At 56.2% G+C, this 23976-nt stretch overlaps 10 protein-coding genes across 10 annotated transcripts; 6 read left to right on the forward strand and 4 right to left on the reverse strand.

The window, feature by feature from the left end:
• Nucleotides 1-2061: 2061 nt before the first annotated feature.
• Nucleotides 2062-2355, forward strand: PG994_005227 (uncharacterized protein; the record flags this gene model as incomplete). Its single annotated transcript, XM_066856636.1, has 1 exon — nt 2062-2355. One exon carries the CDS (start codon nt 2062-2064, stop codon nt 2353-2355), a length of 294 nt encoding a protein of 97 aa, XP_066718803.1.
• Nucleotides 2356-2591: 236 nt separating this feature from the next.
• PG994_005228 (Transcription factor) lies at nt 2592-5067 on the forward strand (the record flags this gene model as incomplete). Its single annotated transcript, XM_066856637.1, has 6 exons — nt 2592-2723; nt 3066-3180; nt 3257-3635; nt 3851-4214; nt 4268-4834; nt 4900-5067. The coding sequence occupies 6 exons, from the start codon at nt 2592-2594 to the stop codon at nt 5065-5067; spliced, it is 1725 nt and encodes a 574-aa protein (XP_066718804.1).
• Nucleotides 5068-6447: 1380 nt separating this feature from the next.
• On the reverse strand, nt 6448-8172 carry PG994_005229 (uncharacterized protein; the record flags this gene model as incomplete). Its single annotated transcript, XM_066856638.1, has 5 exons — nt 6448-6634; nt 6727-7106; nt 7160-7554; nt 7649-7862; nt 7930-8172. 5 exons carry the CDS (start codon nt 8170-8172, stop codon nt 6448-6450), a joined length of 1419 nt encoding a protein of 472 aa, XP_066718805.1.
• Nucleotides 8173-9672: 1500 nt separating this feature from the next.
• On the reverse strand, nt 9673-10167 carry PG994_005230 (uncharacterized protein; the record flags this gene model as incomplete). Its single annotated transcript, XM_066856639.1, has 1 exon — nt 9673-10167. The coding sequence occupies one exon, from the start codon at nt 10165-10167 to the stop codon at nt 9673-9675; it is 495 nt and encodes a 164-aa protein (XP_066718806.1).
• A 1102-nt stretch (nt 10168-11269) lies between these two features.
• PG994_005231 (uncharacterized protein) lies at nt 11270-12058 on the forward strand (the record flags this gene model as incomplete). Its single annotated transcript, XM_066856640.1, has 1 exon — nt 11270-12058. The coding sequence occupies one exon, from the start codon at nt 11270-11272 to the stop codon at nt 12056-12058; it is 789 nt and encodes a 262-aa protein (XP_066718807.1).
• Nucleotides 12059-13136: 1078 nt separating this feature from the next.
• Nucleotides 13137-14766, forward strand: PG994_005232 (uncharacterized protein; the record flags this gene model as incomplete). The annotated part of the gene is made up of 3 exons (XM_066856641.1): nt 13137-13209; nt 13498-14668; nt 14736-14766. 3 exons carry the CDS (start codon nt 13137-13139, stop codon nt 14764-14766), a joined length of 1275 nt encoding a protein of 424 aa, XP_066718808.1.
• Nucleotides 14767-16230: 1464 nt separating this feature from the next.
• Nucleotides 16231-17973, forward strand: PG994_005233 (chitinase; the record flags this gene model as incomplete). Its single annotated transcript, XM_066856642.1, has 1 exon — nt 16231-17973. The coding sequence occupies one exon, from the start codon at nt 16231-16233 to the stop codon at nt 17971-17973; it is 1743 nt and encodes a 580-aa protein (XP_066718809.1).
• A 445-nt stretch (nt 17974-18418) lies between these two features.
• Nucleotides 18419-19037, reverse strand: PG994_005234 (uncharacterized protein; the record flags this gene model as incomplete). The annotated part of the gene is made up of 2 exons (XM_066856643.1): nt 18419-18425; nt 18703-19037. The coding sequence occupies 2 exons, from the start codon at nt 19035-19037 to the stop codon at nt 18419-18421; spliced, it is 342 nt and encodes a 113-aa protein (XP_066718810.1).
• A 13-nt stretch (nt 19038-19050) lies between these two features.
• Nucleotides 19051-21047, reverse strand: PG994_005235 (uncharacterized protein; the record flags this gene model as incomplete). Its single annotated transcript, XM_066856644.1, has 3 exons — nt 19051-19734; nt 19885-19959; nt 19992-21047. 3 exons carry the CDS (start codon nt 21045-21047, stop codon nt 19051-19053), a joined length of 1815 nt encoding a protein of 604 aa, XP_066718811.1.
• Nucleotides 21048-21831: 784 nt separating this feature from the next.
• On the forward strand, nt 21832-23631 carry PG994_005236 (uncharacterized protein; the record flags this gene model as incomplete). Its single annotated transcript, XM_066856645.1, has 3 exons — nt 21832-22550; nt 22696-23038; nt 23482-23631. 3 exons carry the CDS (start codon nt 21832-21834, stop codon nt 23629-23631), a joined length of 1212 nt encoding a protein of 403 aa, XP_066718812.1.
• Nucleotides 23632-23976: the final 345 nt, after the last annotated feature.

Genomic DNA, 23976 nt, shown 5'->3' on the forward strand with positions numbered 1-23976 from the left:
GCCCCAAGTGATAAGGTGCGGAATGCCAAGATATAGACAATGTGAGCGCTGTTCAGTTGGGAATCATCAATGCTTACAGCTGCTTTCTGATATTGGTCTAATAATAACATGATCATCCAGGTTAGTGGGGTTATTCTTCATGATTCCTCCACTGCTCAGAATGACCGCTCCATGACAATTCCAGATCCGTTAAAGGATGCACAGTGGCATGGTGAGGTCCTGGCTTGAATATCCCAAGAGCCAGTTGCTTACTCCAGCCTACTTTGGCTACGGTTTCTAGGCAAAATGCGGCTTCTGGCTCATCATGAACGGCTTCTGCCACGCCGCCAACTCAACAGGATCCTGGGGTAGAGTCAGTCTTGCAGGGGCTCCTCTTGCCAGAGACAACTGCCCTTTATGCACAGTCGCAGCTCCAGTAAGCATTGCTCTATAACTGGCTGAACCAGCACACGAACCAACAACGAGCAATAACGTGTACACCCACAGGCGCCCAGCCCACTATGCTCTCTCCGAGGTTGTGACCTCATGGGATCATGCCGGAGCATAGTCAGTCCATTGGAGAACAGCACAGTACTCTTGGGCCGTGTGAACTCTGATCGCTTAGTGGATCAGGAAATAGCATGGGGGCCGTAAGCTGTGTGGCTGTGGGTATCACCCATCCGCGTACGACACCTTCAAATGGTACAGCAAACCAGTCAGCACATGTATTCCTCCATCGTACGATATCATCATCTTCTTTTAGGCCACCTGTTTTTGTGTCTCTGGTCTACTATTGGTGGAAAATAGGGAAAGGGTGGCAACATAGGGACGGCACCGCTGGCGTCCAACATATTGTGGATGCTCTTCTGATGATGTTGGCGCCGCTTTCTAACTAGGCGGCGGACATTCCTCAGCTTGTCTAGATTGACAGTTCCCTTTGAGCAGTCATTAGAGCTCGCTAGGTTGTCTAATAGGGCCACTGGCGCGTATGCTCCGAGGTCATGACATATGCCTGGCAACCAGATGGTGGAAAGCGCACGATGGTAGTGAGTTACACCTGGGCAGTTGGGAGCCATGATTTCTGCTTGCCTTTCATGTTTGAGGCGAAGATCCATGGTGATCAGCCTCGAGCCGATGGGGGTGGTCGCCCAGGATCAGGTCTAAAAATGCAATCCGCAGGGCGGGATGATAAGCTATTATGACCCAGAACCATGACGTGGATGGCTCGACCCGAGCTCCTGGTTGCCGGACAGGGAAGGACATGTGCCCTTTGTTTCACAAAAGTCCGAACCGAGCCGTGCTGTTGGCTGCTGCGGTATGCATGGCATGCATGCATTTGGAGAATAAGCCAGGCACACCTTCTTCACATGGAAGAAAGAATCTTACTGCAGCCAGTCTCGCCGACTTGGCCAGCATATAGTGCTACCCAAACCCACCATTGTGACAGTGGGATTCACCACGGAGACAAAGCATGCATCCTTTGCGCAGATACGAGAAAGGTCCAGGAACACTTGCTATCCCGACCAGTATATCGTTTCTTACGGGGGCTCGGCGGTTCTGGCAGTGCAATTAATTAGCCCATAAAATAGTTCGATACTCTCTGGCCGATGCAGGAGCTAGGACGTTCCCAAAATATACTCTATCCCCTGGAAATTTGCCCTGTTTTGCATCCTTGTATAAGGGCCACCCTGTCCGAGTAATTCATGCGTCTGTGCTACTATTTACTAGATCGAACCACCCACTCAGCCACCCGGGTATAGTTTCCCTTCACCCCAGGATTCACTCTATTTTTACGTCCCTAGCGGGACTTTCGATGAGACTCGATGGAGTTTCTGAGTGAGCATTACCTGTAAACACTTCGTCTGATGTAAATACCGATTTCCAACAAGCAACAGACGTTCAAGGACCAGGTGGCTGCATACAGTCTCGTCATGCAAAAGGAACCAAAACACCTACATAGATGGAGAAATCAGGAAATTACGACTATGACCTCACACTCGAACCATCATAACTTAGCCTCAAAGATCAGAAAGGCAATCTTAAACAAGTGCCCTTTAGATTTGATACTAGGGAGGCACAGACATGGACCTAGTAATGATCATGGGCAAGGTCATGGTCATGGTCATGGGTGTTGGTCGGTGCCGGGGTTACTGGGGTCGATCCCAGCCAGCAGGCGTCTACTTTGCAGTTCGCTACCAACCAATCCTGCAACTGCCGCGCTTTTCGATTCACCCGCGCTCATCATGCATCTACCAAGGGTGGTTGATTGGCCGGGCAGCCGCGACCAACGGCTCACGAGCCAAGAGTTCTCAGGGGGCCCCCGCAGATGAAGGACATGGCATCGGAATCAAGGAGTTGTTGTTGGTTGTCCACTGATTTCCGATACCACATCACAAATCAGCAATGCTACCTTTCCATCCTATTGACGGCGAGCTGGCAGCTTGTTTGCCGGGGTCATATCATACAGTGCAGAGATTCAATCTATGCATACTGCAACTGGCTCAACCAACTTGAATTGACAAACAGAATCGTCGCGAGAACATGACAAAGGTCAGCCAATCGGATAGTTTTTCTAGAGAGAAGAAGGCTCGGCTTCTCCCAAAAGCGATACTATGTCCGCTCATGCGGCTCCTACGGTTTGCCGCCCTTTCGGTCCCAGAGCTTACTTCGCCGACCTGGCAAGCACCCCAAACGTGGTTGGACTCGCTTGCCGCAGCTTTAAGCGCTCGGCGGTTCGCGGCTATGTATTTTCAATTTATTTAAGACGAGGCCCATCATCACAAGGGTCTGGTACTACGATGTCTAGCTTTGGCTAGAACGTCTTTCAACCGTTTCTATTAGACCAGTGTTGATCAGCAAAATCTCTTACTAGCCATGGAAACCATCAATGTGGCCCCGCCAACTCCGTCACGCCATCGCCGGCAATCCTCCAAATCCCAGAGTACACCGAGGTCGTCACGGCAGCAACCGGGCTTGGCAGTAAGTCGTACCTTGCTCGATGTTTCGGAATCCCCGAAAGTCCGACCTAATGAACTGTCCACATGAACAGTGCGAAGAGTGCCGCAGGCGAAACTGCGCTGCGATAGGAAGACTCCTTCCTGCCGATCCTGCCTAGAGACCGATGTTCTGTGTGTTATGCCGACCACGTGTCCACCTGGGGGCCCAAAAAGGGCCACCTGAGATCTCTGCGTGAGCGGATCGGTAAGTAGCATAAACATGGCCTACTCTATCGCATGGGATCATGTTAGGCTCACGTGGTTTCTGAACACTCTTATAGCGGCTCTAGAGTCCCGTCTGAAGGAGCAAGACGGCAGGGCATCATCGCACCATTCGCAAAGCGATAGCGAGGACGGCAGCGATAGAGATCCTGCAAGCCCCCCTGAAGGACTTCCCGAGCAACATCAGGAATGCTCAAATGATGGCTACCACCATACTGTGCCAACCATCGTCAGTGTGCCAGCAACGCCGCCACAGTCAATAGCGATACCACCCCCGACTAGCATAACCTGGGCTAGTCCCATGATCGACCCTTCCTTGATGTTCATGGAAGATACCATGGATACCGGCTACTTCAATCTGCAAGCACATACACCCAACTTGAACGAGATAGCTGTCCCGGTAGGCCTTCACTTGACACCCCTGGTGTGTACTGATCTGTAAGTTTTGAGACCTCCCCACTGCACTCACTCACTTTAAGGCTTCAAGTAGCTCACATGACAAAAAGTGATCGGTTATACTTTGATCGTGTCCATACATTCATTCCAATGATACAAAAGGGGCGATACCGGACATGGACCAAGCAAATAAACAAATCCGAGAGACAGGTCTGCCTCCAATATGCTATGTGGACGCTGGCGGCATCCCTCTCCAGTCAATTTCAAATGGTCCGGGACGGGCTATACAACGAAGCCCGTCGGCTCTTGGATAATCTGGAGCTGCAGCCGTGTGAGCTTGGGACTGTCTCGCTTGAATATGCTCAGGCTTGGCTCCTCATTTCCGTCTACGAATGGACGAGCAACGACTACAACCGCTCTCTCATGAGCGCGGGGCGGGCTTTCCGATGTGCACAGCTCCTACGTCTCCACGAAGTGGACTGCGCGGCATCTTCTTCGGCCGACTGGACGGCCGACTGGATCGGCATGGAGTCTGCGCGCCGCACGTTCTGGGTTGCCTACACGATTGACTGCTTCACGGCTATTAACGGTGGAGTGCCGCTCACATTCAATGAACAGGAGGTGAGAGACTGGGAACCCGAATCCTTACTGAATTAACGAAAAGGGGCTGGAAGCTGACCTTGACATTCTTCACCGCCCAGATCCGCACGCGCCTGCCAACCCATGAAATCCAATTCTCGATGGGGAGGAGCTCCGTGACTATGCCCTTTCTCTCCGAGATTATCGCGAGGGACGATGGTCCCGATACTAGTTTCAGCCATGCGCCTCGTTTCGACTTCCCTACTTCACCCTTTCTCGAATGTATCCTCGCCGCCAGCATCTGCGGACGCAACGTCACCCACAAGCAGCGATCTATGGTAGAGAAATGCTACGGGGAGGTGGTCACCCAAGGCTTTTGCCGTCGGCACCATACGTTAGATGCGCTACTGACGGCACGTTGCGAGAGCCTGGGAGCTGCTTACGGCCAGGACGTCTCCTCGATGACGGACCCGACACTGATCTTTGCGGCGCTGGTGGCCCACATGAACGTTCTCTTTCTCGGCGAGGCCATCGAATCAGCAATGCCTCTAGAAACCGAGATGTCACATGCGCTACGCACATGGCAAGAACAAAAGTCCATTCTCGCCGCCGGGCAGATGACAAAGCTCGCCACGGCGGTGGGGCATATGGATCGGTTTCAGGTATGTAACGCAACGCTAGCCCGTTATATATTATACTTGCTTCTTCTGTGTATGGGATCTAACAGACAGAGAGAGTGCAGGGCCATTTCTTCATGTCCATCCCGCTGTCCATGGCGGCGAGGTTCCACATGCTGCACCCGGCGCCGGACGGAGAGTGCAGCCCGCACTTGCAAACCATCTGTGGCGTTCTGCAGAACATCACGGGAATGAACAACCTGGCGCATGATTTTTAATTACCTTCTGGGTCTTGAAGGGGGTGGGATTTTTGTTAACGTAAGACAAAGTCTACTAGGACTAGGATGATGGGGCAAAACCACCATTACGGAGTTTACTGGGATCATTAATTTTGGGGATTAGGTAGACGGTCATTACCTGGTACGGTTGGCACACTTGCATGATTTGGCGTCGAATCGGAGTAAAAGGAAATTGGATGCAGTTTATAACAAGAACATCGGCCGTTCCGTTGCGCAGGTCGTTTATCACATGCGAGTATTCTGCCTCGGTCATGGACTTATTAGACCACAAATAAGCTGGAAGTCATATATCGTGTAGCATACTCTTAAGGCCACATCAACCTATCACCATCATCGTCATGCTCGAAAGGTCTCAACTTGGGATATGTTGGACGTTGTCCAGCCATCAGTCTGCAGCTTTCTGCAGCTTCTCAAAGCCGTAATATATGGTGTTCCCACGGACATCGGAGTTTCTCCAGAAAGCTGAAAAGTCAGGCGCCGATCCCCATGCGGGTAAGACGGGGACCCTCCAATAGGCAAGGGGGGGTTAGACCAGCCTAGGAACCAAAAGCCTGGGTCGGGCCATTTACTACGATCTACAACCAACCAAGGAGGGTGAGGTTGGTTGCACTTTGTGCATCATGCCGGGGATAAAACCTTATTTCCACTGCTTGTGCTCTTGGCTGTACTGCTTATTCCCATCGAAGGATTGGGGACCGAGGCACTCCTTAACCAGATACGTCGTGTGCTTGGATACTAATGGCATTTTGTGCCGGCGCTACCATTTGCAGGTCAAGCCGCGAAGAGGAAACAAACATGAAAGACCCATATGTTTGCCTAGCTCTAATTATATGTCTCAAATAACACACATATAAACAACCACCAGAAGAATCTATAGCTACTTAAATTATATCTTACAACTGCGCTAAAGTAGTTGAGGCCAAGAGATCCCCGCTCGAAATCAGAACCTGCTTCTCATGCCCCGAGCCCTCAGCTCACGAGGGGCGTGTCAGCCAAGAAGATATTGATTACAGTCTAGAGGGAAAGCATTAAGGAGTAACGTATGTCTATTTGTCCTCATTCGATCAAGAGGACCTGTTAAGGCTGCTAGTTCTCTTCTGTCAAGTTTATTTGAGGATGGATCAATGGATAAGTAAACACATTGCTGCGGTCTGCGATTTTTCCAACCACAAGAAAAGCCAGAACTGGCAGAACCAACAACTTCATTCAGAACTCCTAAACCCCAAGCCGCCCCATAACCAGATACCGTGAAAAAACGCCCTTTGCGGGTGGTGAAAACCACCCCTCCCCCGGTAAGATACTATTGTTGGGATATAGGGAAGCCAGGCCCAAATCTGTTCTGCGGATCCCATTGCTGCTTCAGCATTTGCAGCCGAGGCAAGCTCGGGCCATACCACGCCTCCGGGCCCTCATCACCGTTGCCGTAGTTGACGTAGACGCGGGCGAGTCGAACCCGCTCGTCTTGTAGATGGACTCCCGGAGCGGCTGGAAGAATGTGTTGACCTCGGCGTCATAGGCGGGCCCGTCGTAGGTATTGCTCATTAAGCTGGCACGAATAAGAGTCAGTACCCGGACGACAGCAATAGCAATAACACCAACAGATCAAAGAAGGAGTTGGTGATGTTATCATTGACTTACACCAACGTGCCAATGTCCCTCCAAGGATAAGCCCCCCGCTCCGCCTCAGGCACCCGCCGCGTCACCCCGGCGTTGTAGCGCTGCAGGATGATGGACCCCCGGAACCAGGGCCGCGCCGCGGTCCATTCAACAAAACTCGCAAACACGGACGCCCAGGTGGCCGGGTCGGTCCGCCGCAGGCCCGCGGTCAGGTGGCTCGTGTACCGGCCCCCGACGCACGCCTTAGCAAACGTCTGGCCGAAGCCCGCGGCCTGCGTCATCTCGTTCCAGCCGAGCGTTTCGTTCTGCCATCGCGTCGGGTCCAGGGCCACGAGCTGCTGCAGGTAGGGGCGCGCGGACTCGTGGGGGCCGAAGTAGTAGGCGCTCACGGAGATGGTGGGCTAGAAAGGCGTTAGCGTTTCTGTTCCAAAGGTCTCTGTGTTCTCCTAATTACCAATCTAGCCTTGCGGTTGTACCCGAGGGTGACGGAAATGGCCATCTCCTTCGGGTAGACCTCGTCCGAGTCCCACGACCGCAAGAGGTCGAACAGCGCGCCCTGGGACCCCGGCCCGAACTCGAAGTCGGCATTGACGTGCTTCCCGCCGTTGGTCGCGTTGTAGACCGCGTACGTGGCCTGCGTGATGATGCCGAAGTTGGCGCCCGCGCCGCGGACCGCCCAGAAGAGATCCGGATTCTCTGTTTTGGACGCCGTGACGACGTCGCCGCGCGCCGTCACCATCTCGACCGAGCGCAGGGAGTCGATCATGAGGCCGTGCAGGCCCTGCATTGGGCCCACGCCCGCGCCGATGGTGGCGCCGATGGCGCTTACGCAGGGGGAGTTTCCGGTTGCTTTGGATGAAAACGTTAGCATGGTGTGCTTTCATGGTGTCGTCTTTGTCAGGGTGGTCTAGGGGGGGCGGGGGCGGAAGTGGGCTGCTCTTACGAATCTCTTTTCCTGCCTTGTACAATGTGTCGGCAAAATCGGCGAGGGTGTTGGCGGCCCCTACTGTTACCAGATTTCTGTCTATATCCAGGCCGATCGTGTTGAACTTGCTCAAGTCAATGTCGATGGCGTCTCGGACACGTAAGAATCCCACGCTGGAGCTGTGACCTCCCGTAGCCATGTAGGTGAAGTTGTGTTTGTTCGCGAATTTTACCTGTCGAGAAGATTACATAATCAATAACAGCTCAGACAGAGAAAGGACATATGGAAAGGTAGCTTACAATAGTGGCTAAATCTAGGACGGTAAGTGGCTGGACCGCAACAGCATAACCAGGATTGGCAAAGCTGCTGTGTCTCTGGGTAAACTTGATCGGGTAGTTGGCGTTTGGCAGAAAGTAGATCTCCGTCCCGGGAGCGATATGCGGGCCGATGATGCTGTCGGCGACAGATTTACTGGCTTCGTCTATTGGGATGACAACCGCCAAAGCCGATACGGCCAATGAGAGTTTGATAAGAAAACGCATGATTTATATAAAGTTTCGCCCAATGGTGGTCAAGAAAGTGCAATGGTATCGAGATGGTATTCGTCCAAGACAGAAAACATTGACGATCTTGCCCGCTTTATCATCGTTTTGATGATATATTGCATTGACCTGAGTCCCCGGGGAGGTTGTGGCGGAGCTGGGCCTAGGCGAGCAAACATGTCCCGCTCGGGGTTTCTGTTTCTGACGGAGTTACCTGCGGTCTCGCATGCCAAGACCAACCATACAGGGTTAATCAATAGAAATAGCCATTCTGAAACGGATATAGGGCCAGGAGCGTCGGCTGAGTGTGATTATGGTACAGCCTACAAGCCTCGGAAGCCCTGCGAACAACCATGTCGGCACCTTGGGCTGGGAGGCGTCGGGAGGGCAGTATAGGAGGGAGTTGGGTGGTCTTTCTACATGCCCATTATTTTGCTCTATGCATTGCTCATTTGGTCCAATAACACGAATTCAAATCAGCTCCGAGCGAACCTCACTCTTCTACAATCACATGCAAATTGGTCCAGGTGATGTTCTAGTCGTCCTGTTCCCCGGCTTGCTAACCAACCTGCTTAACCCTCAAGCAAGCTACCATGGCGCAGTTGCGGGAGTGGGCGAGCTCCCAATATCCTAGGTGCCATAAAGCACGCATTCACCCTTGTTGAGACCGGTCTTTTCCCGTCACCATGGGCCCGGGTTCGTGGCCGCAAACCCTGCCAGCAGGTGCTCTGGGTTCGCGTACCAGGCAGAGTCCCCGAGTCGTACATGCCCGTCTAACTGCAGTACTTAATAAGCAACCATGCGGTTGCCTTTAGTACAAGGGGTCTGGCTCTATATTACGAGAGCTTGCGAGACTTGTTCGTTCTTAAATAGCTGACGTTGCCGCTCGCGATGCTGTTGCAGGCCTATTTTGATCGTATCATGATAACCCTAAAGCGTTTCGGTCATTCTACCCATGATATAGCTCATCATTTTTACACACACACCAAATAAACCTAATATAACAGTCGAGACATTACAGTAATCTTAAGAAAATTAAGATTATAGTTTACTTAAGTAAAGCGGAAAAGGATTAAGTCTGTATTGAATTAAACGAAAAGCTCTATATTTTTATTGCTCCTGGGAAGCAAAGCCTCGTTAATGGCGTTATGCATTACGATGTCCTCCCTCGGTCCTCTCTAAGTACACCGCTTAGACACAGGTGCAGACGTAGTAGCCCAGCCACAGGTTGCTGCAGCTCGCGTCGACCTGCTTGTTGTAGGCGCGGAACTGGTCGAGCGTGATGCCGGCGTCCGTGTAGATGGACCAGCAGCTGTCGCCCGACTGGACTTGGTGGTACGACTTGCAGTTGCCGACGGTGCCGGGCATCTGGGGCGTGGGGCCCGAGGGCGTCTGGGTCGGCTGCGACGGCGCCTCCGTCGTGGTGGCGGCGCCGGGCACGTGGACGCAGACGTAGTAGCCGAGCCAGAGGTTGGTGCATTCTGCCAAAGACGGGGCGCGTCAGCTTTTCAGAATCATCCCGGGCATGGAAGTCAAGGGCTGATTGGGTAAGGTTAGGTACGTACTGTCATCGATCTCGCTGTTCCAGCTCTGGAACTGGGCGGTGCTGATGCCGTTCTTCTTGGCGATGGCGTCGCAGCTGTCGCCGGACGACACCTTGTGGAAGCGGTCGCAGTTCTCGGCCAGACCCGGCATCTTGGGGGAGTTGCTCGGGGCACTGGTGGGGGTCGGGGCCTTGGTGGTGGTGTTGGTGGTCTTGAATGTAGTCGTGGTGGTGGCAGGCGGGGCGTCGGTGACGGTGCCGATGACGCAGTACGACTTGCTCGCGTCGAGGCCGGGGCAGCTGATGCCGGGGTTCAGGTTCTGGAGGTCTTGGACCGACAGCCCCCAGCTGCTGGCGAAGCTGGCGCACGTGGTGCCGCTGTCGGCGGTGGTGGCGAAGTCGCACTCGACCGCGGCAGAGACCAGGGCGGGAGCGAGGCCGGCGGCAAGCATGTGTGTGGGCTGCATCTTGTTTGAATTGGGGGTGAGAGTTGGATGGGGGAATTAAATTGCTATTATTAGTGTAAGAGGAGGTGGCAGGGAGTGGGTGGAGGAAGTCTGGTGCACTGGCGACAACAAGAGTAATGGTCTAGGAGGCAGACGCAAGATGGCACATCATATACACTTCGTCAACTTCCTTCTATACCTCGCCAGCCCGCCTAATGCCGATGGTCGTGTCGCCAGGCAGACGAGCCATGTGCCTCTCTCTACAAGATGCCGAATGCGCGAGAGAGTAACGAAATGGACAATATTGCTGACGGCATCACTAGCCTGAGGCACGGGAGATTGTTATGAATCTAGACGCCGGCCCGTGAATTGCGGGACGGGGGCATAAGGCCGACGCTAGGTAGTATTGACCGGGTCCCCGGGCGCTGGTGGTTTTTGGGGGGTCACGCTATGGGCTGTCAGAGGCCCACCCGGCTCAGCGGCACATAGGCACAGATTGGAAAGGGCCGTAGCAGAAAAGGCTGGATCTAATCAACGCTCAGACCAACCGTAGTACAACTATTCACTGAAATAAACGCCCGGCGAACCCTTTAACGTCTATTTGGTATGCAATCAACGGTGGAATAGCTGTTGAGAATCTGAAGCGTTGAAAAATCTGTCAACGTTAATTTCGATTTAGACGTGTATTGGACGGTCCAAGGGGCGTTATTCCGTATCTCAACGTTGGCAGAATCCTGTACTGTAGTTCAATTGGTTTATTTAAACCAGCCTAGCCTGCTACGGGTTGGAGCCGATGCCATGCCCATTGGCCAACGCATGAATACCTGCCCGTCTAGGTATTGCCCCTGCGAAAAAGCAACGCCCGGACGCCCTTTCTTTCCTTTTCCCACCCTCATCCCACTACAAGAAGCATCCTCCTCGTGTCATATTTTTTCTTCATCAATCAGCTGTTACTCGCTTACTTACTTACTCCTCCTTTGACGAGCCTGCCTCTTGCCTGCTTGCACTCCCTCCATCCATCTCTGCTCAGCTCTCCCCACCGCAGGCAGGGCCACTTAGTAGTTCCTTACCCCTGCCCCGTACTGCTTGGCGTCAGCAAAAACCAGAAATGCGCATCCTTTCGCAGGCGACCGCGCTGCTCGCCGCCTGTGCGGCGGGCGGCGTCCGCGCCGCCAGCCCAACCTCGGGCGTCATGGAGCTGGACCTGGTCTTCCCGCGCAACGAGTCCTACGCGCCCACGGCGCGCCTGCCCATCGTCTTCGCCTACCAGAACCCCGAGCTGGCGAGGGCGCTGCACGCGCGCGTCTCCGTCATCGTCCGGAACTGGGACAACATGGGCGTCGGTGGCGCCGACGCGCAGTTCAACCTGGACCGGGCCAACCTCTCCAGCCGCGACCCGTTCCTGCAATACGACTACTTCCAGGAGTTCGGGGTCGAGGGCCACTGGCTCCTCACGTGGACCGTGAGTTGGGACAACTGCACCGAGCACTCGCTCGCGCAGCACTACGGGGGCCAACGCCTCACTACCCACACCGCCTCCCAGGTTATCCACTTCAGCACCAGTAAGTCGGCGCCCGAAATAGACCTCGTGGCGGCGACGGACAACAAGAACTGTCCCCAGGATCTGGAGGAACGCCAGGAGATGGGGCTCACTTTCGACGTGACGGATACACTGGAAGTACCCATTTGGGCGGACAAACGTGCCGGTGACCACTGCGCCGAAGTGGCCGAGTCGACGCCCACGCCCAGTCCCTGCCGGGTCCAGATCGACTCGGCGGCGGTGTCCAGCATGGCCGCCTCCATGACTGCCAGGGCGTGTTTATACAAGGAGGTATCCCCGCGGAAGGGGTTGAGTGCCCCCCAGACGACGAAAGCTCGGCGCAGCAGCTGGTTGTGACGGGCCTTGCCTGCTTGGCCGCTACCATAGGAGCGTTCGGCTATGTTTTGATGGTGTGATGGTGTGGGGTGTGTCTATTTCCGTATTCTGTAAATTGCTTAGTTTGGATAGGAACGGATATTGTGGAAGCGTGTGGTCAATGAGAAGATGTAAAAGCAGCTGAAATTGCATGCATTCGTTTTGCCGTTATCCGGTCAGCAATGTGATTTGGTTGCCTTTTTGGGCGCCGTCGGCCCGCTGTCAGCCCGATTCGATCAAGCCCATCAGGCGGCGAACACGGCACGGGCAAACGATGGCTAAAATAGTAGTAGATCAGATACCGTCAGGGGTCACGTAGCACAGGTAATACTTGGGCTGATGCTGATAGAGACAGCCCTGCCGAAGCAGAAAAGATCCCTCACTGTGGGATGTTGCTGCCTTGTCAAGCCCACTATACCATTGTCTAAGCTTCTATAGTACATATTTGATATCTTAGTATAGTAAGCAGGCTTCTTAACCCTAGGGTAAGTAATTCTATCCGCATCTGCTTTAACCAGCCCTGCATGTATGCAAGGTCCTTGGCCTGCAGTAGTCGTCTCGAAGCGAAGAGTGGAGGGACCAAATAAGCGATAGGCAAAAACGGAAGCTGAAAGAAAATAAACGCATGGGAGCCGCCGATACCCACAAATTGTTAATTTAGAAAAAAGGTTGGAAGAATCTCAGGGATAAGGCTGAAGACAATTTGATTGCAACCTCGGATCAATGCTACTTGCTGCGAATCGTGCCGAGCTCCCCGGCATGCCCACCTTTCCCGCGCTCGTGGACTTTTACAGGCTGGATGGAGCCACCCAGCCCCGCGGCTGTGGCGCTCTAGTTCCCGCTAAGCGAGAGCATCGTGTACATAGATCTGACGGAACCCTGTTTGGGGAAGGCGGTGGTCTGCGGCAGTATTTGGGAACACCACCCAATCGTACCTTACAAAGGAACCTGCGTAGTCTGGTGCTGCTTTAGATACTATGATTTCATCATCTTCCTGACCTCCGTACATACGATCATACATTCTCTGTCTTCTTGCGGTTGCCTAAGCCGGCCATCCAACATGATTTCTTATTCCTCTGCTTTCATTGCTGCGCCGCCGGGCATCGTCCTTTTCCGGCAAGAGGCACAGATGGGTCAGCAAATCCTCTATAGCAATTTCTCGAACATGCGACTTGTGCCCGAAAATAAGCACTAGCAAGATATCACCACGAGGTTGACTGTGTTCAGCCCCAACTGTTTGCGTGACGGCGTGCCGATAGCCGCGTGGTAGAGGTGATCAACATGCTGGACGGCAGGCTGTGAGCTGGTGAGCATTGCCTGACCGGTTCAAGCTTCTGCTGAAGGGGCATGGGCCGCAAGCGGGCGGGCTCGACTATAAAGACGATGTCACCGTGCGGCCAGAACAACGTATCTCCATGAAGCCCACGCCACGCTTCTGCACACTCATCCATTCATTCCTGCGATCATAATCGCACTTCCCTCGTGGCTCACGGCGACCCTCGTCGTCGGCGTCTCGCTCGCTCCTGACGGCGCTGTGGCGGCCAAGTCCGGCTCCCCCTTTTTCAGAAAGTCGGCCAGCCCAACGTACCGCAGCCCCGGCAACTGTCCCGAGCGATGCAGCGTCGCCGGGCCCAACCCGGGCAACTGGTCCGTCTACCCGGACTTCCAACAGATCAAGCGATGTAAGGAGACCATGTTCTACGACTTCTCCATTGATGACCGGGTGGACGAGTCGGGAACGACCCACCGCATCCACGCTTGCTCGTCGTTCGGCCCCGACTTTGCCAAGCTCCCCAGCAACGACACCAGCGTCACTGTCGCCGCGTCTGTCCCAGTCAAGTTCCAGATGGGATGGTGGGAGGAGGGCTTTGGCCTCGCGGCCGGCAGCCTCCGCTCCCTGACCAAACAGATCCGCAAGTATGCGGACCACGGGCATGGCGCTACCGACAGGCCCTTTATTATGTTCGGCCAGTCTGGCCAAGCCGCCATCGGTCTCTACATTGGTCAAGGTCTGCTGAACCAAGGCCTCAGTGAGTCGGCTCTGAAGATTTTCCAGGACAACTTGGCCAATGTCAACGTCTCGACGCCGAGCCTCGCCATGCAGCTTTGCGGCGCAGACTACGACAGCAGCCACACCTTTGGTGTCATGGTGACTAGCAACGGCACCTTTGGCCCCATCCAGGACGCCATCAAGACCTGGGGCAAAGCCACCTGCCTCGAGTTCACCGGCGGTTCTACCAACCTGACGGGCCGGGCCTCGTTCACCACGCCGCTCCACCCGCCGGCGCACGCGAACGGCACCGCCAACGCCACCGCGCTCGACAGTGCCTTGGTTGCGCGCGCCGAGTGCCGAACCGTCCAGGTAGAGTCGGGCGATAGCTGCGCGAAGCTGGCCGACAAGTGCGGCATCCCGCCGGCTGCCTTCACCAAGGTGAACCCGGCATCGGACTTTTGTGCCACGCTAAAGCCCAAGCAGCACGTCTGCTGCTCCATGGGAGACATGCCCGACTTCAGCCCCAAGCCCAACGCCGACGGCTCGTGCAAAAGCTACCAGGTCAAGACGGACGACAACTGCGACAACCTCGCGGCCGAGTACAGCCTCACGAAACAGGATCTCGAGGGCTTCAACAAGAACACTTGGGGCTGGAACGGCTGCAAGCTCCTGTTCGTCGACACCGTCATGTGCCTGAGCAGGGTACGGCCCCTTTCCCTGCCCCAATCGCCAACGCCTTATGCGGGCCCCAGAAGCCCGGCTCTACGCCCCTACGGATGGTTCCGATATTGCCGACATGAATCCCTGCCCCCTAAACGCGTGCTGCAACATCTGGGGCCAGTGTGGTATCACCAAAGACTTCTGTGTTGACACCAACACGGGCGCTCCGGGTACTGCTAAGCCCGGCACCTACGGCTGTATCTCGAACTGTGGCACCGACGTCGTCAAGGGTGACGGTACCGGTGCCATCAGCATTGCGTACTTTGAGGGATACGGCATGGGCCGCGACTGTCTCTTCCAAGATGCCTCGCAGATCGACACTTCGAAGCATACGCACATCCACTTCGGCTTCGGCACCCTCACCACCGACTACCAGGTCGAGGTGGGCGACGTCCTGTCGACGTACCAGTTCAGCCAGTTCAAGGACATCACCGGCGTTAAGAGGGTCCTCTCGTTTGGTGGCTGGGCCTTTTCGACCGAATCCGCCACGTATTCAATCTTCCGTACCGGTGTGACGCCCGCCAACCGTCTCCAGATGGCCACCAGTATCGCCAATTTCATCAAGGAGCATGACCTCGATGGTGTCGATATCGACTGGGAGTATCCGGGAGCCCCTGATATTCCGGGTATCCCGGCAGCTAGCAAGGACGACGGTAAAAACTACCTAGCCTTCCTAGTGATTCTCAAAAACCTGCTGCCCGGCAAGTCCATCTCTATCGCAGCGCCCTCCTCTTATTGGTACCTCAAGCAATACCCCATCAAGAACATTGCTAAGGTCGTCGACTATATCGTCTACATGACCTACGACCTCCACGGCCAGTGGGATACGGACAACTCTAACTCGCAGGAGGGCTGTGACAACGGCAACTGCCTGCGAAGCCAAGTAAACCTGACGGAGACTAAGCAGTCGCTCGCCATGATCACTAAGGCCGGTGTGCCGGGAAAGAAGGTTATCGTAGGCGTGACCAGCTACGGGCGCTCCTTCAGCATGGCCGAGGCCGGCTGCTGGGGCCCGGACTGTGTGTACACGGGCTCCCGCGAGAAGTCGGACGCGACCCCGGGAAGGTGCACCGGCACCGCGGGCTACATTGCCGACGCCGAGATCGCTGAGGTTATGTCCGGCCGCGGCTCGAAGCGGGCCGGAAGCCGCGTCACCAAGAGCTTCGTCGACTCGAGCAGCAACAGCGACATCCTCGTCTACGACGACCTCCAATGGGTCAGTTACATGAGCGCCTCCACCAAGAAGACGCGTACCTCCCTCTACAAAGCCTGGGGCATGGGCGGCACCTCGGACTGGGCCACCGATCTGCAGGAGTACCACGAAGTACCGCTGCCGTCCAAGGACTGGGCCACATTCAAGCAGCGCGCCAAGGCGGGAAAGAACCCCAAGATTGATGACTCGCGCAACCACACGTGGACCGACCTGGACTGCACAGATGAGATGATCAACCACAAGTATGCGCACTACCCATCTGACCGCTGGGAGGGCCTCCACGCGGATGCGGCCTGGGTATACTTGGTCCGGATCTACAAAGACACGGACAGCAAGTATGGTCGCTCTTTCATGGAGTCGGTGGAGTCCACGTTCAAGGTGGGGGCCGATCTCGACTGCGGCTCATTGATCTCGTCCAACTGCAACGAGGCCCAGACGTGCTCGGCTGGCCTAGATGGCAAGTATTCGGGACCGGCGGCGCAGCTCATCTACAACTCCCTCGTGAAGATCCACCAGATGTATGCCCAATATCACGAGGCGCTGTTCGACGTGGCTGCCTCGGAGATCAGCAATGCGCTGGACGATCTGGAGAACAAGTTCGCGCCGATCCCCGCCGAGGAGGACAACACGTGGCTTTTGCTACTCATCGACCTCATCACCGTGGGTACGCTTTCGGCGGCGGGGCCCTTTTTCAACTCGTTCCTGAAGAGGCTGCCCTACTTCGTGGCCAAAGAGGCTGCAGGGAGCCCAGCCTTCGACAACCTCAAGGACACGACCATGAACTTGATCGGCCAGAGTACCACCATCGCCAAGGACCTGTTGAGCACGAAAGGCTCGGACTGGACGGCCGAGAAGCAGGACTCCTTCACCAACTACATGGGCCAGACCATCACGGGCTGGGGCAACGTGACCTCGGTCGGCCTCGCGCAGGTCTTCAACGGCAGCGACGCGTCGCTCGACATCCTCTGGGACGTCATCTCGGACGGCAAGCTGGTCAAGGGCTGGGACGGCACGGACAACTCGGACGGCGAACCCAGTAAGGAGAAGGAAGAGGAGGCCGAGAAGAACGCGGCGAACGAGCTGCGCCAGAACATCGCCAAGTCCTTCTTCGGCTACGCCATCCCCGCGCTGTGGCAGGTGTCCAAGACGTACGCCTTCGTCATCGACTCGGGCTACGCCTGCGACGACGACAAGCCGCTCGGCGACTACCTCGATGACGACACCATGGAGGCCACGGGCGACTGCGTCGATGGCCGCCGCTACTACCTGGCCTACCCGGACGGCGAGGCCAATAAGTGCGAGTGCCACTACTACGACAACAGCCACTGCGAGCGCGTCTGCCGCGACCAGAAGTTCTCGGCGCCGCCCGGGCTCGACTCGCTCGACGGCACCATCTTCGGCAGGATCACCCGGAAGGACCTCATCACCGGCTCCGTCCGCACCTGGCGGCAGAACGGCAAAGCCAACGGCGGCACCATCGACAACCTGCTCCAGGTCGACGTGACGACGCCGGGCTTCATGCGCCTGCCCGTCTGCAGCCCCGAGCGCGCCTTCCAGTCCTGGGACACGACCAAGAAGGGGTCGAGCGCCAACTACCCCTGCGACATCCCGCCCGGGCGCGACACGTGCGGCGACTCGACGTTCGAGAACCAGTCGAGCGGGGCGTCGCCCAAGGTCGAGGACTGCCTGCAGATCGTCCGCAACATCGAGGGCGACGGCAGCACCGACTGGACCACGCAGGTGGTGGGCAAGAACCAGCGCGAGATCGCCAAGTCGGGCTCCTGCCACTTCGGTGTCGAGGCCACGAAGGTGAACGGCAACGTCAACTTCGTCGTCGGGGGGCAGGACGTGATCGACATCATCAACGAGGCCGTGAAGCAGTTTGGTGGGGATGGCCGGGTTGGGGCCAAGGGCAATATGGATTGCAACGGTAACACCAAGCAACAGGCCGTCAAGTGGGGCATATACTAAGCGCGACGTCAAGGCCATGCTCTAGCAGGGCACGACGGGCTACGTCAAGTCGAGCAGCAAGGAGTCTGTCGGTATCATCACCGACTACGTCGACACAGGGCTGACCAACTTCATCAAGTAGACAGCGCTGTACACCCGGGCCAAGGCCGGTGGTTTTTTCTGTCGTCTTCGTTTTTTCCTCTCTCTATCACTGTTCGAGCTTAGATAAAAAAAAGACGTTTAAGCGGCCAGCAATGGGCAAGCGTTTGTTTGCCCATTCAGGGGATAAAAACCTGACTGTTAGTTACGTGCTTGTCTAATCTAGACCAGTGGATGTACCTGCCAACCCCTTGTTAGAATAAACCGGTCACTCAGTACTACGAATGTTTATACGAGTGGCTGGCTTCCTTTGCTTGTTCCTCCGCGGCTTGGTAGTTGGTCCATTCACTCTCCAGGGTGGTGATTCTTACGTGCTATTCCATCGGTAAAAAACGACACGGCATAATAACTGGCACAACAACTGGCATGGCAACTGGCATAATAATAAAGCATAACGGGAATAGTATAAAATCTTATATTTAAGTACAAGTAAAGGTACACGACCGCACGATGTCGAATCGAGAAAGCGGGCTAAACCCGGGAGGTGCGACAGCGTGTTCTCGACTATAGGGAGTAATACATTTCAAACTGCCTATCCTCCGCGGACCAAGATCATCTTAGAGAAGACACGCAAACGCCTGGAGGTAACACCAATGCGTCAACACAATCAGGTACTGCAGCTTCTCCCACGCCGTCGCCGTCGGCATGCTCCGGTAGCACGCCGGCCCGCCGGCCGCGAACGTGTCCGCGCCGTCGGGGCCGCGGCTGTTCGAGTAGTCCCAGTAGGCGCTGTCCAGCCGCCGCCCGTCCTGGAAGCGGCGGTTGGTGGGGATGGTGCCCGGGTAGCGCGTCGCGAGCAGCTTCTGGGCCGAGAACGTCAGTCGTTGTTCGGGCGCGTCGTACACCCCCTCCTCCTCTTCCGCCGCCGCCTCGGTCGTCTGCTCATCTTCAGCCTCTGCTGCCTTGGCTGCCTCGAACTCGGCCATCCTGGCTTCGTCTTCAACTCGCTGCTTTCCCCCCGCGCGCCATCTCGAGCTCGCGCACACGCGCGCGCCCGGCCTCGATCTGCCGCGTCCAGCTGGCGATGGACTTGTCGCGCCGCCGGATCCGCGCCTCGGCCTCCCGCGCGACCGCGTCCCCGGCGTACCGCCTGGTGACGTAGTCGTCGGCCTCGTTCCAGGCCTGCTCGTGCGTGATCCAGTCCTCGAGGCGGAGCACGCGCTGCTCGTGCATGTCGAGCCGGTGCCAGCCGCCGCCGACGGCCCAGACGCCCTCCGGGTCGGTCTCGTTCCCGAGGGGAGTGCCCGGCATGGCCGCGATCCCGGCCGCGCGCCGCACCGCGAGGGCGCACAGGTACACCAGCTTGAACGCGGCGAGGCGCTGGGCTTTGAGGGCCTTGGCCTCGGTGCGGCCGCGCCAGGTCTGGACCTCGGCGCGCGCGCGGCCGATGAGGGTCTCGAGCTCGCCGAGCACCTGCGGCGGGCCCGGCTCGTCGAGCGGGGAGGTGGTGCTCGTGGCGCGCGGCTGTAGGCGCAGCTCCCCGCGGGACATGCCGCGCACAATGGTGGCGAAGTCCTTCTTGTAGTCCCGGGCGGTCGCGTCGCGGTAGGGGAGCAGCGGGGTCCGGCGCGTGATGGTCGCGCGCTTCGCCTTGGCGGCTTCGGAGGCGCCGGCGGCGTAGGTCTGGAGGTACTAGATGTCGGCGTCGGCGTTGGCGATGTCGAGGGAGAGCTGGTAGGCGGACTGGTGTTCGGTCGTAGTGGCGGTTTCTGTTTTGCCCGCACTTTGCTGCTGCTTCTGTCGGGCGGCTTCGGTCTTCTGCTTCTTGGCTACTGGCGCCTCCTCCTCTGCTCCGCCGGCGGTGCGACGCTTGGAGGTGTTGGCCTTGGCCGTGCTGGCACTTCCTGCCTTCTCTGGGTCGTACCCAGAGCCTGTTTTACCTGGAGGATCCCGCGGACGTGTCCGGGAGTCCCCGCCGTGCCCTTGCCCGCCGCGAAGGCCGGGCTCTTGAAGTGGCATCGGGTGTAGGTGGGACGCTGCGCGGGATCGACCAGGGTCTTCCACCCGATGTCGACCGCCTTCCAGTCGAGCTGGAGGTCGGAGCAGGCCTCGCGCAACAACCGCGCCGAGCTCCGCAGCAGATCCTTCCGCTGGGTGTCGTTCTTGGGCGCGCGGGAGGGTAGGGACTTGAACTCTGCGAAGTTGGCGTCGAAGGCCTCGTTGCCCTTCAGGTTGCCTCCGTCCCAGGCGTCGGCCGAGGCTGGCTGGTTGTCTGCGATGAGCTTGGAGATCATCGACATGTGGTCGAAGATGGCTGTGTTGTCATGGCTGAAAATCGGGCTGTTGAGCTTCTTATAGGCCTTCTTCAGCTTAGGGAGCCAGACTCTCCGGTCCGTGGTGAACACGCCGCCCCGGGCGGAGGGTTCTGCGAATATGGTAAAGACCTCTTCGAACAGGCCTAGTGACTGCACCATGCTTGATATCAGATCTTTGTGCTTGTTGTATTCCTCCGGCGATTTGACCACGTTATCCGTCGAGAAGTACAATTTGCCTGCTTCGCTGTCGTCGTCGTCTATTCCGAAACTCTCCTTAATCAGACGGTTGTAGTCGATAGTAGAAGAGTAATAGCTAATGCCGTCGGCCAGCTGGGCCGCGAACTGGCTGTTTTTGGTGACAGTCTCGATGAAGGCGATATAGTCCGAGTAGAGGGTCAAGAGGTCGTGGATCGTAAAGCAGATGATATCGTCGGCGGCTTTCAGCTTCGCCTCCGCAACCTTCGCGAGGAAGGCCCGGAACTGCGTCATCAGCTCCTGGAATGTGAACTCGGCACTAAACAGCTTTGGCTGTCCAACGCTTGATTCGGACATTTTCAGCTCAGACCCCTGCGAGGTCAACTTGGCCGTATCGAAATAGTCGACATCTTTGGGATCGGGTTTCTCAGTAGGCTTGGGGCTCTCACGGAAGTAGTCGACGTCTTTTTTCGTAGGGAATGCCATGGTTAAGGGGTGTATGGGCGATGTAGACGAGCGGGACTTGTGTCAACCGAGTGGTTCTCTGATGATATCCAGATAGATGGGTTACTTCGAGATTATGCACTCAATACGAGGAACGGCTCTGTATGTAGAGAGCTCTACACGGTGCTAAAGGATCTGGAGTGCCAGGAGGCGACTATATGTTCCTTTTGTTCTCGAGTATTTCCTGTTCCGGCACTATGTCTCAGCCGCTTCCGTCTGGTATAGAACCTCCTCTTTGTAACTTCAATGAAAGGGCTAGAATTGGCTCCAGCACCCATACTGAGACTGAGACAATCAAGTATCAAATCGATTCAAACTTGGCCTTGTCCTTGACGCCTGTTTGCGGCAGTAACCCTCACGATTTGCTATGTGAATGCTTACAGCCTCAAAGCTACTCGGTGCAGTTTGAAAGAACCCATTGTCGAGATGATTCCTTGATCGCCAACAACCGCTTTGTTTCCAGTTCGCCATCGGCCATAGCTAATAGTGAAAAGGCATAGGAAGTCCTTGGATATGGACTTCGCACGTAGTTGTAAGTACGCCAGCTGTGATTCCCGCTACCGATCGCATCTTACACATTTTCCACTCCACGGGCACTCATTATCTATCTGTAAGAGAAATATATATAAGAGGAAAGAGATAATAAGATGGCACAGGTGGCATCATTGGGTCAGTTTTTCGAAATCAAGCCGACATGGGACGATAAGGGGAACGGTGTCTTCGCCAAAGGCAACATCCCTGCCGGCACCATCATTCTGCGAGAGCAATGCGCCATACGGCACGAGGAACGGGAATTCGGTTTCGAAAACGACCAGATCCCCGGCCTTTGGCCCAGTTCGACGCGCTGCCCCAGGCCAAGCAGGACGAGTACCTGACGCTCAACGCGCAGAGGCGGGACGATGACGACGACGAGCCGACGTTCGAGTACCTGCGGGACATCTACCGGCGGCCCGACGGGGCCCGGCTGTCGGACCTCGAGGCGCACAAGTACACGCGCGTCATCGTGATCCTGTGGGCGAACCAGATCGGCTTCCTCGACGCGGAGCAGGCCGAGCACCGCGCCGTGTACCTGGGCACGTCGCGCTTCAACCACCAGTGCGCGCCCAACCTGCTGACCAACATCAAGACCAACGGCGAGATCACGCTGCGGGCCCGGCACCGGATCCTCGTCGGCGCCGAGCTGACCATCTCGTACATCCACCTCGACCTGCTGCGGGCGGAGCGCCGGCGCAAGCTGCTGGAGGACTTCGGGTTCGAGTGCCAGTGCGACCTCTGCGACGAGGAGGACCTGCGGCCCGACGCGCCCGCGCACGAGGGTCGCATCGCGACGCTGCAGATCTATGACATGGGCGAGACCATGCGCATGTACCGTGAGAACGAGTTTAATATGCTGCCGCTGACGGACGCCAACCAGCTCCTCAAGCGCTGCCAGAAGAGATGGGTCCAGTACGCCAAGCTGTTCTGGAACGACTATTCCTTTTATGAGTAAGTGTATCTCACTCCCTCCCCCCCTAACGTACTATTAAAGAGAACCCTGGCCATGTGGAATTAATTACCAGGCGAAAAGCATCCCCCTTCCATAGTAATAAGCCCACACACGTACCGATTGCTAACGTGTACCAACCAACAGGCTCCTCAACATCGCCGACCTCTGGGCGCGCGTCTGGCAGCTGACTCCCGGCAACATGCCCCAAGGCAACCCGCCCTCGACGAACCCGCGCGCCGTCTACTGCGCCAACGAGTGGCGCCGGATGCTGGCCGGGGCCGTCAACCGGCTGGGCCCCATCGTCTTCGACGCCGACGACGTGCACCTCGCGGACGCGCGGCGCGCGCTGGCCAGCGAGAGGCCCACCATCGTCCAGCCTTCCGTGCCGGCGCCCGTCGAGCCGGTCGCCAAGGAGAAGGCACGCACGCCCGAGGGCCGGCACGTCCGCAGCGGGACCCGGAGCGAGGAGCCGATGGGGTCGCCGCAGGTTATTGGGGGTTGGGGGGGGGGGGGGGGGGGAGCTCTACGCCGGGGTGGCAGAGTGCGTAAATGAATAGATAGATAAATAGATATTTATCTACATATACTTATCCTATTATTATATATATCATGCTCTATACCTCTCTTGAGTTACATTATGGTTTATTCTCAGTATGCTAACTTGACCCATAGACTAATTGAAACGCCGGCATGAACAATGATATGATTCAAGTGATGACTCCTAACATGAGTGTAGATACTTACCCAATATTATTGTCGATTTTAAATACGTAACAGGAATCTCTTCCAATGTTGCCTCGAAGGAATACATGCGTCGTTGTAAGTAACGATATAGTTGGAGGTTTGGCTGACTAAACGGCTGTTGTTTGTCGTTGACGTTTACCCACATCGGTTTGGTGGGACAGCCCCCTGTGGGAACCCGGTTAGAAGCCCCGGAACCCACTGAAGGGCGCTGGAGCAAAAGGTCCTGGAAGCCAAGCCCTGTGCCCGCCCATGGGCGAAGTCAACTGCATCACTTGCAATAACAACGATCAGCGATCTGCGATGTTCCTCAAGGTCTCCAGCCAAATTTCGTCATGACTGCAGTCGATTGTTCCTTCTTCACCTTCACTTGGGCTGTCAATGATCTAATAATGAACGGGTGTATTTCGTACAAATATTTTTTCGATGACAATTGGTTTACACATATGGCGGCGTGTTTTCCCTCTTCTCTGATCCCGTAACGGTACTGTGCCCAAAGAGGTCCTTCGTAACTCCATGTACAACAACGTCATGATCTCATCCGCCGCTTCTCGCAGTGCTACTGCTGCGCTCCGTACTGGTAGCAACAGCCATAAAGGCAGTCGACTGCTTGCAACCTTTTGCCGCCCACATTCTCTGCAATCATCTCCTACTACCCCAATTAGACACACCGGTCCAGCTGCC

The sequence above is a fragment of the Apiospora phragmitis genome, assembly GCF_038363925.1.
Source record: "Apiospora phragmitis strain CBS 135458 chromosome Unknown utg000005l:1.0-4161743.0:1.0-4166827.0, whole genome shotgun sequence".
Classification (NCBI taxonomy): Eukaryota; Fungi; Ascomycota; class Sordariomycetes; order Amphisphaeriales; family Apiosporaceae; genus Apiospora; species Apiospora phragmitis.